At 42.9% G+C, this 14,511-nt stretch overlaps 1 protein-coding gene across 9 annotated transcripts in view; it reads right to left on the bottom strand.

Annotated features, from left to right (window-relative positions):
• The window catches only part of nrxn1a (neurexin 1a), a 67,502-nt gene that overhangs the window by 15,922 nt on the left and 37,069 nt on the right, over positions 1-14,511 (bottom strand). For 5 of the 9 annotated variants that reach the window (XM_086303980.1, XM_086303973.1, XM_086303972.1 and 2 more), the window contains 9 exons: positions 13,302-13,554; positions 9,702-9,905; positions 8,216-8,242; positions 4,349-4,471; positions 3,644-4,025; positions 3,060-3,250; positions 1,919-2,092; positions 1,603-1,629; positions 568-687 (listed from right to left, as the gene is read on the bottom strand). In XM_086303980.1, coding sequence (XP_086160106.1) covers positions 568-687; positions 1,603-1,629; positions 1,919-2,092; positions 3,060-3,250; positions 3,644-4,025; positions 4,349-4,471; positions 8,216-8,242; positions 9,702-9,905; positions 13,302-13,554 — 1,501 coding nt within the window. The remainder of the gene's footprint in view (positions 1-567; positions 688-1,602; positions 1,630-1,918; positions 2,093-3,059; positions 3,251-3,643; positions 4,026-4,348; positions 4,472-8,215; positions 8,243-9,701; positions 9,906-13,301; positions 13,555-14,511) is intronic. The other 4 variants (XM_086303977.1, XM_086303975.1, XM_086303979.1 and 1 more) reach the window with 2 other exon arrangements.

Here is a 14,511-nt window from a genome sequence, read left to right as displayed (position 1 = left end):
ATTGTTTGACTCATAGGGTGACTTAAAACCAACATATATCTCTCTTCTAAGGTTCTGGAGGATGAATTAATGTTTAAAGCTAGAGAGCATGGAGACATTTTTAATCTAATGTTACACATAGACACGCTATAGAACAGCCAGTTGAGGGATTGGTATTTTTTTTACAATATCAAAATCAACAGTTGACAGTGCCCTCCTGTGGAGGCTGAGAAAAAAGGCACAAGATGATGCTGTGATTTGGTGTTTCAAAGCAAATCATTCGACTGCAGCATTTTCACATCTGCAGTTCTGCACCACAGTGAAGATTTGATTAGGTTTATTTCTTGCAGTTTAGAGAGTCAGCCGCTGTGATTCACCTAACTCGGTTAAATCAGATAACAAACCTGCTAACAAAAGGCAAATGCATGATGAAACCAGCATGATCCAAATGCTGGTAGATAACGTTTTTCAAGTTGGTATCTACTTTGAATACAGCAGATAACAAACTCTACACTTGAGCTGTCTGCACCACAAAAAAAACTGTAATCCCCCCTGGGCCTGGGAAAGACCATAAAAGCAAAGACTCACCATCGTTGCACAGTGGCCCGGCGTATGAAGTCATGCTGCAGTCACAGGTGAAGCCCTCCCACTGCTGCAAACAAACTCCCTGATTTGAGCAGGAGTCTTCTTGGCAGGTAGTGCTGGGTCCTGCAGTGACAGATGTGGTTGGGTGGAAGGGTGCAAAAGTTAGGGAAATAGAAAAAGACACATGGATTTGGTTTTGTGTGGAGCCCAATGTGTTTACAACATTATTAGAGTACAGTGTGGTTATTTTTAAACTGCATTTCCTTGAAAAACTTTGCAGTTTCAAATGGTTGAATAGGCTTTTTGTGCTGTAATGACGTTATTATTAGTAGTATTAGTCAGACTAGGATGTTGTGGAAAGGCTCCCATTCTTTAGCTTTACACTAACAGGATCCAGTATAAACACGAATGAACCTAAAGTGTGTTATTCAGTGAAAAGAGCCAAATGTGGAGAGCATGCAGGTGGTGAGGTTAAATGAATGGGGCGAGGACAGGAGGGGAAATTAAACATAAGAGAGCAGAGTTATGTTTAAAGGCCTTCATCTCAATACTCTTCCTTGAGCAGTCGGTCACCATTCTCTCCCTGCTTCATGCTAAACGACTCAGGAGGAGGAGAATGTCAAAGTGCTAAACTTAGCTCTCCTTCGTTGCCCTCAACACAAGGCAAGGAGGAAAGAGTGTGAAATGATTCACAAATGGAGTATTGAAGTTGAGGTTAGGAGTCAGTAGGAGAGAGGTTAGAGAGCATGCTGCAAGGTGGTGGAGCTGTGGTCAACTCAAGTCAAGCAGTGGTAATGTTGCTACTGTGATGAAATCACTACGGTGGCTAGGAGAGGATAGGTCTCCTCTGACCTTTGACTCTGGATCACTGGGATCCACACAACACTGGACACCACTGGGTAGTTTTAAACACACGCACGCACACACACGCGCGCGCACGCACACACACACACACACACTCACACACACGCGCACACACATTTCCTCAGCATCACACACACACAAGTGTCTCTTACATGCTCGCACAAAGCGATATACCTTGCAAGTCAGCTTTCATCAATGTAACTTTTGTCAGCCAAACAAAAAAGCAAACAAGCAAATTAAGTTAGATGGTTAGTCAATGCACACAGATGCCTGTGAACTACTGAAAGAGTGGATCAGAGAGAGAAAACACAATGTGCAGAAAGACTGAGGAGGAGATGAAAAGAAAGAGAGTAAAGTTTACATCTAACAGGCCAGGAGCTGGGTTAGTGGGTTATGCTAATAACAGAGAGCATGATTTAAATGAAAACTGAAAGAAAAAGCAGTTGGGACACGGGGCTGGAGCAGATCTGCCGTTTTGTCTGCACCTCACCTTCACAGCCCCTCTCCACTTGTCCCATGGTTGCCAAGGCATCAGCCAAAAGGTCCGGGAGCCGTCCGTTTAGATCGACTGTTGCTAAGCAACCCTGAAATCCCTCACGGGAGTGGACAAGCTTAGGCAGGTCTCGGTACATCTCTTTGGAAACGCCCCCGATGTACAGATCACCTGTTGAGGAGCAATATAGTGAATGGCAGCTTCACAAAGCAAACATGAACTGTCTAGTTTTGCATGACTGTATCAATAATTTAATTGCAATAAATTATAAATTACTTTATCAACTAATTGATCTAATCACATAGCAGTGTTGTCACAAGTTCAGTGAGCTCAGCCAAATATTTTCAGTTAGTCAGTTAGTTATATATAGTACCAATTTAATTTAGCTTGATAAATTACACTAGGTTAATTGTTTTTGCATGTTTTTACCCTTTAATTTTTTTTTTATAAAACTGTTTAATTGCTTTCTTAATTAGAGTTAGAATAATAAAAGACACTACTCTCATATCTGTATGGTAATAAGTAGCTACCTCCAGAAGCTGGTTCGGGCAGACTACTGGATCTGCGCTGCCTCATGTACACGAAACATAACTCTCCTCACATCATATACCAAACACACCCTCCCAATTTGGTAGTCTATTTAAGCTACAAAATTTCTTACCTTTCCCTCTGACATGTCAGTGCCACTACTGCCCTACATCACTGTCTGCTGTTTGCAATCCCTTCACCATCCCAGCATCCACCTGTAGACTCCAGGGGGATGTTTACTCATCACTTCCCAATTTTATATTTAACATATTCAATGGAGTGATGAGCTCAGAGAGTGTCTGCCAAGCTGCATGCTGCTGCTGTAACAAATCAGTTTAAACATGAGCTGTCTGACTGAACTTTGTTTACTACAAAGGCTGGAAACAGGGAGATACGGCTAGTCTCGTTCTGCTCAAGGTAACAACACCTCCAACTTCATTGACTCAGAAGTAGTCTGGCACACAACCTCCACAAAAAACAGCTAGTTTGTGTTTAAAACAAAAAGAGGTGCGCGTATTACAGTATACGGTCTCATTAATAATGCAGATAATTAAGATTTATCTCGTGTCAGCTTCTGTATCTAACTTTGAATGCCTTTATTTTTGCGTACCCTTTAGGTCAAGGTTCTTGGCACCCATGGTGGTCTGTGTGGTGACTTTGGTGTCAATCTTGACTGTGTGGAGATTGTTAGTGTCTCTGGATATGTGCACGTTGTGCCAGTGGTTGTCATTAAGAGGACTGTTAGAGTTGCCCTTAATGAGGTGTGCTCCGTTTCCCAAGTCAGAGATGTAGTGAAGGTAGCTAGAGAAGGAAAAAGAAAAAGAGAGGGGAGGGGATTAAATAACTGAGAAGTGAAAAGGGAAATTAATCGTACTTGTGATGAAGAACAACACAGGGTCATCCGCTCCGGGGCATTATTATCTGTCTTTTAGAAGCTTAATTACAAGAATAAAAAAAGAGCTGCGTGACTTGTGCATTTTTCATATCGTACACTTAACAGCCCATTTCAACCTTAAAGTCAAGAAATTTTTATTTTTTTGTTCATCGAGGATGATCTTAATAGTAAATTATAAATTTCTGCAAGACAAACATTAACATGAACAAGTAAAACTGCCTTTTATGAGTAATATTTTATATTTTATTTGACGATGACTGACTTAAGGTAAATCACACACAACTTATTGTCCAGCTCACCCTTTAACCAGCTCTACCACTATGAAGTCATTGCCGTCTCCTCTGTTGAAGAGGATAAGACCGTCTGGGGACGTCGTCTTGAACTGCATGAAGAGATGCATGGAGTAATAGGCCTGCAGCGTGGGCAGGGTGACAAAACTGGAGCGGGATCGGAAGGTGACGGGGTCGGCCACAATGCTCTTATAACCGATAACAGCATTGAGCTCGCAGTAGTCAATGTCGCCGTTCTTGCACAGGTCAATGTAGGGCATGCCGTTCAGCGTCAGGCCCTGAAGGTGGCCGATGAAATTGGAGGGCACGGCAGGCATGAAGCGTTTCTCGGTCACAATGCCCGTCTCCACATTATGGAACTCCAGCTGGGTGTGGTCACCCGCCATCTGACCTGGTGGCGGGGTAAACTTAAGAGGTGAGGGCTTTGGAAAGGTGGGTTTCAGGTGGAACTGTTCAACACTAAAACTAAAAATATTATTTATTCAACATCCTCACTATGAATAAAAGACAGACTAATACTAAAGTAGACACTATCATGACCACAATCACAATTCAGTATGATTGCTTTCAGGCACAGATGCTCTCTAAAAAAGAAATAAACCGCTTAATGTTCAACACAGAATTCAAGTGGATGTCTACACTCCAACTTAAGACCTGGAAAAAGTGTCATTTTATGGGGAGAAAACAAAAAATAAGTCAGGCTGCTGTGGTTACCTTCAGCAGGCTGCAGGTCGTCCACGGTGAGTTTGAGGCTCTTGCCACGCCGGACTACCCTCACCGTGTGCCACTCATTATCATTGAGGTTTGACCCAGCAAAGATGGTCTCTGGGCCTTTACCTACACATAGCCCAGAGCACCATTAACATATTGCATAAAGATGAGGAGAGAGACAGAAAGAGAAACAGATACAGAGAAAGAACCAGAAGAAGGAGAAGAAGAGAGCCAGATAGTTTGAGTAAAAAATTAAGGACAGAAACTGAGAAAATGGAAGCTAATAGTAGCAGGGGAAGGAGCCATTCATACCCTGGGGAGACAAACACCTCAGTGTTAACGCACTCTTTCCAGACAAACAGACATATAGACAGACAGGCTTCTTTGCAGATTTACAAGAGAGACAGATGACGTGACACAGACAGACAGAAGGATTAACATAAATGGATGTTGGGGGTGTCTAAGACTGGAGACTGTGAGTCACAACAGGCCCACGCTGAGACAATCCATCTGTGGACAGATCGCACCGCCATGACGTTCTCCTACAACCCACACATGCACAGACAGCAAATTCAGACCCCCTTGACCACCCAACAGCCCTCTCGCCTCCACACTTATACTTGTTCAGGTGCCTGAATGTAGGAGATTTGCTTATGCAATGCTGCAGTCAGCCTCATGGTGGCACTAGACACACAGCGGAACATCAGCGTGCTCTCCAAGGTGCTGATGTGCTGCAGAATGAAAGAAGCTGAGCTGTCCTCTCGTGATGTCTCTCTCTCTCTTTGCTCATCTACCAGCTCATATCTTCACATAGTTGACTGCACACATTTGACAGGCTGACTGTTCCCCAATCCTCAGTGTCCCCTTGCTTCTACTCTTTACAAGCACCCCACCAACCTTGAGCGCAACTCCCACTACCTCCCAACACACACAGGCATACACTTACACATACTCCCCTTCCCTCTACTTGCTTTGAGAGTCTGCTTACAGTGACCTATAGGCGGTAATGACGGGGGAGGTGAGAAGCAAACTGACCCGAACGAATTCTGCTGCAGAAAATGTCAAGCATGCCGACATCAATCACGGAGGCACACACATACGGTCCCACACAGTCACACACACATATGAACACAGGTAGAGAGGTAAAGAAATGTAGATGTACAGGCTGCCGACACGTAATCATAATTAAGTCAATCAAAATGGATGTGGTGTGAAGTGTGTGTGTGTGCAATTGTGAAGCTAAAAGAGTGTGTTGGTGGACTCGGAGAGCACAGAGGGTTCCCCTGAGGAGACTCAGCTGTGCTCTGGGCATGAGCATCTCATCCTGTTACCATGGATCATTGCCTTGCACTGAGTGAGGGAAAGAGTATGTGCATGTATGTGCGAGTTTATCATGTGTGTATGCGTGGACTTTTTTGAGTAGTAACTGAATACTCAGTGAAGCAGTGATCTGTGTTAACCTGGGAGGGAGAGACAAATGCACCCACACCCACACACACACACACTAGTGATGGGTCGTTCGCGAACGAAATGGCTCTTAGAGCCGGGTCTTTGACGTGAACGACGCGAGCCGGCTCCTTATCGCGAGCCGTCACGTGGGTTTTTTTTTTTTTTTCTTTCTCTCAGCCTCTCTCTCGCACTTTTTTTCCCGCTTCACTCTGCACGCGAGCCTTGTGCTTTACGCTGGGCAGAGGGGGGAGGGGCGGTAGTTACACTCAGTAGCACAGGAACAGAGCCAGAGAGAGAGAAAGAGAGGCAGGGACAACAACATTAGAAAGGTATAGTAATCATCCACAACTATTTTCGGTTGCAGATGATAAAGGATTGAGATGCATGTTCTTTTAGTTTTCATATTATAATTTATATTTAATTGTGTTGTGGTTTGCAGTGTTTTGTGTTCTTTTCACTTTAAATTTGTGAAAGGAAAAAGCTGAAAATTTAAATAGTTAAAACTTGAAATGTGAATAGTTGATTTTTGTATTATATGATTTATTTATTACATTTTATGTGGAGTGAATAAATAAAAGTATATTTACGGTGGCCCCTAGAGACAAAGCACATACAAACTTCAAATCACGTACGAACTCTGAAGCATGTACAAACTCCAAAACACGTAAAAACACGTACAAACTCCAAAACACGTAAAAACTCCAAAACACGTAAAAACACGTACAAACTCCGAAGCACGTAAAAACTCATAAACATATATAAATAAAACCACTTGTTTTTACGTTAGTAATTCCTTTTGTGCATAATTTTATATTATTGTTAATAATAAATTAATTAAAGCAACAAAACAACCTGAAGAGCCGGTTCGGAGCCGAAAGAGCCGGCTCTTTTTAGTGAGCCGAACCGAAAGAGCCGGGTCTCTAAAAAGAGCCGGAAATCCCATCACTAACACACACACACCTATTCTGGGTCAGCGTTAAAAAGCCATTCAGTGAGTTACTAGTGAAGGCTGTGGCGGTCAGCAAACAGCCTGTGAGGTTAAAGCAAAAGATGAGAAATGACTCAAACAAAAAAAACACAAGGGAGGCTGATTGTTGCTTGGAAAACATAATTCAAGCCAAATGACATGTGAGACATTATAAAAGCAGGACAATGAAAACAAAACAAAAAAAAGTGTTTCATATTTCAATAGCTCCAAATAACAAATGGCTTTTCTGAAGGATACGCCTCAAATCTCTCCCATGCCGAGGCTTTTATTTGACTGCTGAGTGGACTATTTCACTGGCGCCTGCCTGTTAAATACATTTCCCCCCTTCCCCCTTGAATATCATATGTATAATTTATTGTATGCACACGGTGTGCCAGAAAAGTGGCTGCCTACTGAAATGTTCATTGAGACAACTGGTCTAAAATTGGCCAGCAGACATGCGGAATAGCAACAGTGCTGTGTGGCTAGTAGGGTTTCTATGGCAACAGCAGTCGTCCATTTCACCACCTCTTTGCCGTCACAGAGCATCCGCTTCTTTCGCTCTCTCTCACTCTCCTGCTTTCTCTGTGGTCGTGACAGAGAGAAACTCCACGTGAGGGAATTAAACTTCATCAGGGATTCAGCTCCACTCACAGCAGCATGAACAGGAACACACACTAAAGAAAACACACACACACACACAGACACACAGATGGGCAATGAAAAGACTACAGAATGCAAAGGCACTCACACAAGCACACACGCCAAAACCCACTAAATGAAACACTACCCAAAAATCCCTCATGTACAGTTTAGAAAGAAACAACAAGCAAACAAAGAAAACAACCCGACAGACGTCGGGATGAAGGTGCGACAGAGAGAAACAGAGGGATAACACGTCTTTTGTCTCCGGCATGAAGGAGAAGTAATTACCCTGAAGCTCTAAGTTGTATTCATCCACCAGCTTCCACTCTCTACTTCCGTACCTCTTATTTATCAGCACACCTAATTTTACTTAAACACCTCATGCCCGGGTTTCTTCTTCTCCTTTTTCTTTTATTTTCTCCTTCCTTCAACCCCCACCATCCTCTCTCATTCTCTCTCTCTGCCATCGATCCCTCTTTGCTAAAATGGCCGACCTGGAAAACCCTGGCCCTCAGCAAAAATCGCACCTCTCCTGCAGTGTAGCTGAACATCGCACGCATATGTGCACCTCCCCCGTCAAACACATACACACATGCACACACACACACACACACACACATACATATCTGCACATAGACAAATGGTACAAAAATATGTTGAAAGAAGATTAAATGAACTGACATTGATACACAGAGTGAAAAACAGCCACACACATTTATAAAAGCACATACACACAACGGCGCACACACGTTCTGAGGAGGTAGAGGAAAGGGGGGGGGGGGAGTTAGGTGAGATGGAGGATCACTTACTGGCTGTACAGTTTATCCTGATACAGTCTGGAGGGAGAGCAGAGCAGAGGGTTAATGCTGCACACATACACATACTCTCCACGCCCTGGGGATGCACACATCGACACACCCTGCATACATATACAAACACGCACACAATGCTGAGAAAACACACGCCCCTCGTTTGTCACAGGACCACAAGCTGGACCTGGACAATGTGCAGCAAATGCAGTTTCTTCGATTTTTATTTTGTAGCCAATAAAAGGAAAAATCTGAATAAAGACTGATGGATTTTTACCTTGAGCACAATAAAGAGAGCGGTGTGTCACAGCATGACTGGTGTGGTCATTGGCTGCTCTGGCCTGAGCGACAGCTTCAGTCACCAATAAAAAGCGTGGGTAGACTGTGATGGGTTATGTGTGTCAGTTTTGTCTAACGACTCTGAACACATCCCATAATTTTTGTCGCCTATCCAGAGCGCGAATCTCCGTAAATGGTTGGAAGATTCAGCCCCTGTACCTTTTTTTTTAAAAAAAACCCCATGATGCCTTGGTGTGTCGAGTGGCGTCAACCACAGAAAAGACGTGGCTGCAGACAACCAGAGACCAACACATGCACCCCTCTGTAAGGATGTGTGTGTTAGCATGTAAATGAATTCACGTGAAAGTGTGTGGCTGTGGAAAAAATGAGGCTGAAAAAGTGCTTAGCAGTTATCTCAGGCTGCGAAATGTGCAAAGTATTCATGTGTGTGTGCGTTTGTGTTGTTTGTTGAAGGTGTTGGGGATGCACAGGTCTGCTGGGAGTGAGCAGAGAATGCAGCTTGAGGCTTGACCCTCTGTTCAACACAAAACCAATAACCTTTAGCTGTTTATATTTGCATGTGTGCATGTAATCTGTGCAACATATCTGCTGAAGCAGTGAAATCCATCTCTTGTGCATACTTGCAGCAAAATTAGCTGAAATATTTATTGGAATTACTGAGAATTCTAATTTAAAAGGGACATCTCATGCTCATTTCCAGCTATATATTTTTAGCCTCGGACTCTGGTGCTCTACTTTTCCATTACTCTAGGTAGTGAATGAGTTCTGCATGATTCATATTTCAAATTTGTGTTCCTTTATCTAATACTCAACTTTTGCACAGTCCCCGGTTTACCCATTTCCCAAAACAATTCATTTTAACTCTCTTCTCCTTCTCTTCAAAAAAACTTTCTTTTGATTGGCTTCCCCTCACAAACAAAAGCAGTCAGGTAGGGCTTCTGTGCTCACACTAGAGTAACGGTGAGCACTAAATTTTGGCCATTGCAACAGTATATATGTATATATGACAGAAAATAAGAAAAGCATAATAGGGCTCCTTTGAGTTTACCGGGACAAAAAGTTATTAATCAACAGTTAATGACATTTCTATGCAAGAAATTACCAAGAGGCCAGTATCAGCTGCATTCCCATGACAGGTAATTAAAGTAATGCTTGAGATTCTATGTGTTTGTGAGCATCTGTGTACCTAGGTTGACAGTAAGTCGGACACGGGCCCCATCCAGCTCCAAACGAAGGGTATCTGCGGAATTACGGGAAGTGGTTGCCATGAGAACGCCATAGGCCCGCTGGGAGCGAAAGCGCAGCGAGACGTCCTCCGCCTCGGTGTGCATCACCACAGGCAACTGCACCTTCATAAACTTACTGCCGTCGTACGACAGGATAGTTGCATCTGCACATGATCCACAGAGAGAGAAAGAAAAAGAGATATGGAGAAGGAAGAGAGAGATGACGACAGAGGAGGGTGAGGTGGGTAGAAAGAGAAAAAAGGAGGATGATTGACAAGGAAAAAACACATAAGGTGGGTGGAGGGAAAGGCAATCTGATGCTGAATGAATCAGATTTAAACATGACAAAGTATGTTACTGCGTGGTTATACTTTTGCTGGTTCCCCCGCCAATACATGTTGAAAACCTTTCTACAAAATGATCCCATCGCTTTCCACTCTTAATTCATCATCACTCCCTCCGCCTTTGAGAGGAGTATGTAAAAATAGCCGCAGCTGGTTGGCTGGCCCTATTATCCGGTTCAATCACAATGCATGGTGTTGAATGTGTTAGCCATCGTCACTGACATCTCAGACCCTGGAGTCATAATGTAACAAGCTCAGGTGAACCTGCTTTAATGTCTTTTGCATACTCATTTGCATATTCATAATCTTCTCTCCCTGCTTCCTGCTGGGGCCAATCCCCGACTGCTAAACTGTTTACCTCTGAGGACCCTATTTTTTATTGGCCAATTACATACACAGCTAAACACACTCTCCATGCCTCTGTGTCTTTATCTCTCCTCCTTCTTCCCTTCTTCTTATATCTCTCCACTCCATTCCTCCTTTGCCTTCTCTCCCCTTTTCACTCTCCCTGTTTCTGTGGGAGACGGTTTGAGCCAAGGCAAAAACAAGAGAACAGGAAGAGAGGAAGGCGTCATGAATACTGATGAGCCGAGAAGGAGGGAAAGAGAGAGACAGTGTGCGTGTGTGTGCGTGCATGTCAGAATAAGTGAGTGAATTTAAGTGTGAACAGAGAGGGGTTTAGTAAAGTGAGAGTGGGGCTGGGGGGGGGGGGGGGGGGGGGGCAAGAAAGAGGGAAAGGAGGATGGGGAAAGGGAGAGAAGCTCCTGGCTAAAATGCAAATGAACCCTCATTAACTTGAGGAAAAAAAGAGGGTGGTTGGCCTGTTATATCACACATAACATAACTAACAGCCACACATACACCCGCCCCTGCGCATGCACACACATGAACACGTTTCTGATAAGGGAGACAGCTGACTAAATTTTCCTCATCACAGCACCTGACTCACTACCAGGCAAACAGGGGATAGAGGGTTGGTGAGAAGAAAAGTATGGAAGCCCGTTCATGCTGGGGAAAGAAAAAGACTGACGATACAATGCACGCTGGCTGTGTCACATACTGTTGCATCATTTGACGCCTGTAGCACACACCAGATGGACCATACAAACAGAATAAGTAAAGGATAAGACCAGTCACATTCTGCATTTTTTCTTCTCATGTCATCGATCCCCCGAAAATCCCAAAATCAGATCCCGGCTCATCTCTCAATGCCTTCTAACTTTCTTAACCTCATTTCCAAATTGATTTGTTCTTGCAAAGTTGTTAAGTAAAAAACATGTCAGGCTACTTTAAGTCACTTTGTCGACACATCCAACACAAGGTATTGGGATCAGGATATCTACATCACTGGGATTCAAGCACTTGTACTCTAATACTAATATGAACTAAACTATCTGCAACTGACCCCCCCCCCCCCCCCCCCCCCCCCAAAACATTTCAATAAATAAAAACCAGGCTAAACATCTGCTAACATTTGCACAGTGGTCACAATGTAACAATAAAAATATAATAGCCACTATTTGACACAGGGTTCACACACACTCACGCACACCGCCCTAGCAGCAGGGTGATGTGAGTATCAACCCCTGTTGACATTTAAAAAAGCACAATTTATCCTAGAAAATCTTGACATGTCATCTTTTTGACTGAAAAGTAATAATTCTTAGCCATAAATTCAAATTCGTCATTTTACTACTCCCATTATACTCGCCATTAAAATGTGTCATTAAAAAATAAAAGCAATCTCGGAGCTAGAGCGTGGCGAGCATCTTTGTTCATTAATGAAGAGAGAGGGGGAACAAAGGAGTGAGAGAGAGAGAGAACGAGGGAGGGGAAAAAAGGGAGGGAGACACCGCAGGTAGAAGGCATAAACATGGCCAATCACTCTCTCCATCTGCTTCTCCATCTGGGCTTCCTTTAATCCACTGAACCACCAGTTAGTGACCCCTCAGTGCACACAGAGTGGGATGAAGTAAGATATACACAGAGCTAAGGAAAAGAGAGCGATAGATGCTGCATTGCTATGATAAACATACACACTGTGGATGTTTGTCCTATGAAATAAAACATTTTCATATCAACTCCTTTCAGAAAGCCTGTGTGTGAGTCTGCATGGGCATATCTCCTGCTAGATGATAGTACAATCATCACTTGAGACGCATCAGCGGTTATGGCGCAAACAACATTTCTTCTCTTCTTCTTGTCTGACGCCCATCTCGCTTCTTCAAACAGGCCTGTATCAGTCCCTCTGCCAATCTTTCCTGCTTTCCATTTCTCCCCCACCCTGGTCTCATACCATTTCTCATAACTCTCTCTCTCTGTGTCAGATTTTCTTCTCCCATCTCCCATTCCTCCTCATCTCCTCACCCGCTGTCATATGGCGGTTCCAGCCCGGTGAGTCCACCTTCCTCTGTCACAGCTCCTGCTCCCTGCTTTCTGCACACTTCCTCTCCCATCGATTCCCAGTCACTGCATCCATAGCACTCCAATAGTCCTGTCTGCAGCCCTGCTTCTTCCCACCTCTTCTCCTCGACCTCTGTTCCCTCTCTCCTTTCCCACTATTCTTTCTTTGGTACAGAAAATACAGCCAAAGATAGAAAACCTGCACCGTTATTATTTTTGTTGGTGAGCTAGTAGACTAATTTTTTTCATTTTTTATCTTCACCCATCCATACAGTATCTACTCCTCTTTTTATTTTCAGCTTCCTACACTCCATCACCAGGGATTTAGTGCAAAGTAAACACATCAGGACATCTGATTTCAGCATTAAAAAAATGAAATAATGCTTTAGTCACATTTTTATTTACCGTTTTATTTTACAAGTGCACCTTTTTTAATGCACCTATCACGCTAATTCAACCTGCTATGAGTGAAAAAGCATAATTCAAAGTCACAAATAATCAAAATTTTTTACAACCAAGTGATCACAACATATTTTCAGCAGCTGATTTATTTTTGATCTTAAGACTTCTGTGCTTCCACCCCACATCATCTGTCACTCATGCCTTTGGCATTACTCAGTGTTCTCAGGCAAAAAAGCAAATGACAAAGCTGTCATGATGACTACAATTTGCATCATGACATATTATTAAATTTTCACCCAATGTGGCTGTGCATTGACTTTAATTAACTCTCTTACTCATCTCCATTGTGAAAAGGAGACATTAGCATTTCTCTTGCTCTTCGTCCCCAGTCTCCTACCCTGTTATTCTCACCTCTCTCACAGGAGCGTCCCAGGTAGCCCGTCCCAGAGCAGTCACACACATAGCGATTCCAGCCCTCCCTGCAGATACCGTTGTGCTGGCAGGGGTTGGACAGGCACTGTTTGGGCGGCTCTCTGGAGCATGAGGGCTTCACTCCCACCGCCCTCTGGGCCTCAGCCAGCCGCCGGATGTCTTTGCTCTGCCCGTCCACAAATAGATCTCTGATGCAGCCTACGTACCCGTAGTTCAACAGCGCCGTCCACACCTGAAGAAGAGGATGCCAGTGTTGAGTCATGACTACTGGATATTTGTCCAAACTCTTGCAGTGTGTGTTGCAAAACTAAATACAAACAAATAATGTTTGTATCATCACTGTACAGCTTTTATTTATTTCATCATGATGTATTTTTATTTCTTACACACTTTGCATAAAACAGGTATTGGGGTAATCTTTTTTTTTATTAATCTAAAAACAAAAAATTAGTTTAAACTTGGTTGTTTCATCTATAATTACTAAAACCTTTTGCTGAAAATCATTCTCTAAACACTGGTTGCACATCTGTGCTCCAAGACTGCAAAATGCATAAGCTGCATTTTTTTAAAAGTTAGTTTAATAATTTTTTATATACCTATTAATATTGTTAACATAAAAATTTCCCCAAATATAATTTTTTAAAATCAATTTCAATTATAGGCCCGCCAGTTATTTTCTCAATTAACTGATAAAACATCAGGAAAAACAAATGAAAATTCCATGTCCATGCCAAAAGGAGAAAGAAGTATAAACAACAAAAACAAGAACATAATAATAAAATAATCTGTATATTTGGGAATATGTTTTAAATGGTAATTATACCAGCCCAGTTCACCCATTCATGCAGCTCTTTAGTCTATGCCTTACGTTTTTCTAACTTTCACATATACTCTGGTGGGTGCAATTTGGAGTTCAGTGTCTTTGGTAAATACTCTACGGCATGTGGGCAGGAAGAGCTAGGGACTGCCGACCTTTCGATTAGCAGACACAAGTGCTCAGTAAGTTGTTGCTCAGTAAATTCACTCAGTAAGTTGTGGTCAGTAAATTAAATCACTATTGATTAAGTACTGGAGACTTACGGTCAGTTTTACCCTGGAGGTAAAATACTACCAAATTACTAACAATAAGAGGTGAAAGACAGCAAAAGAAATAAAAAAGGATATGTTAAGTCACTCTGTGCTTGACAAG

The sequence above is a fragment of the Aulonocara sp. 'chitande type north' Nkhata Bay genome, linkage group LG8, assembly GCF_057382095.1.
Source record: "Aulonocara sp. 'chitande type north' Nkhata Bay isolate Kocher_YH1m ecotype deep benthic linkage group LG8, A_spYH_male_GT1.1, whole genome shotgun sequence".
Taxonomy (NCBI): Eukaryota; Metazoa; Chordata; class Actinopteri; order Cichliformes; family Cichlidae; genus Aulonocara; species Aulonocara sp. 'chitande type north' Nkhata Bay.
Note: the sequence above shows the minus strand (reverse complement) of the source record. Positions and strands in the feature narration are given on the sequence as shown.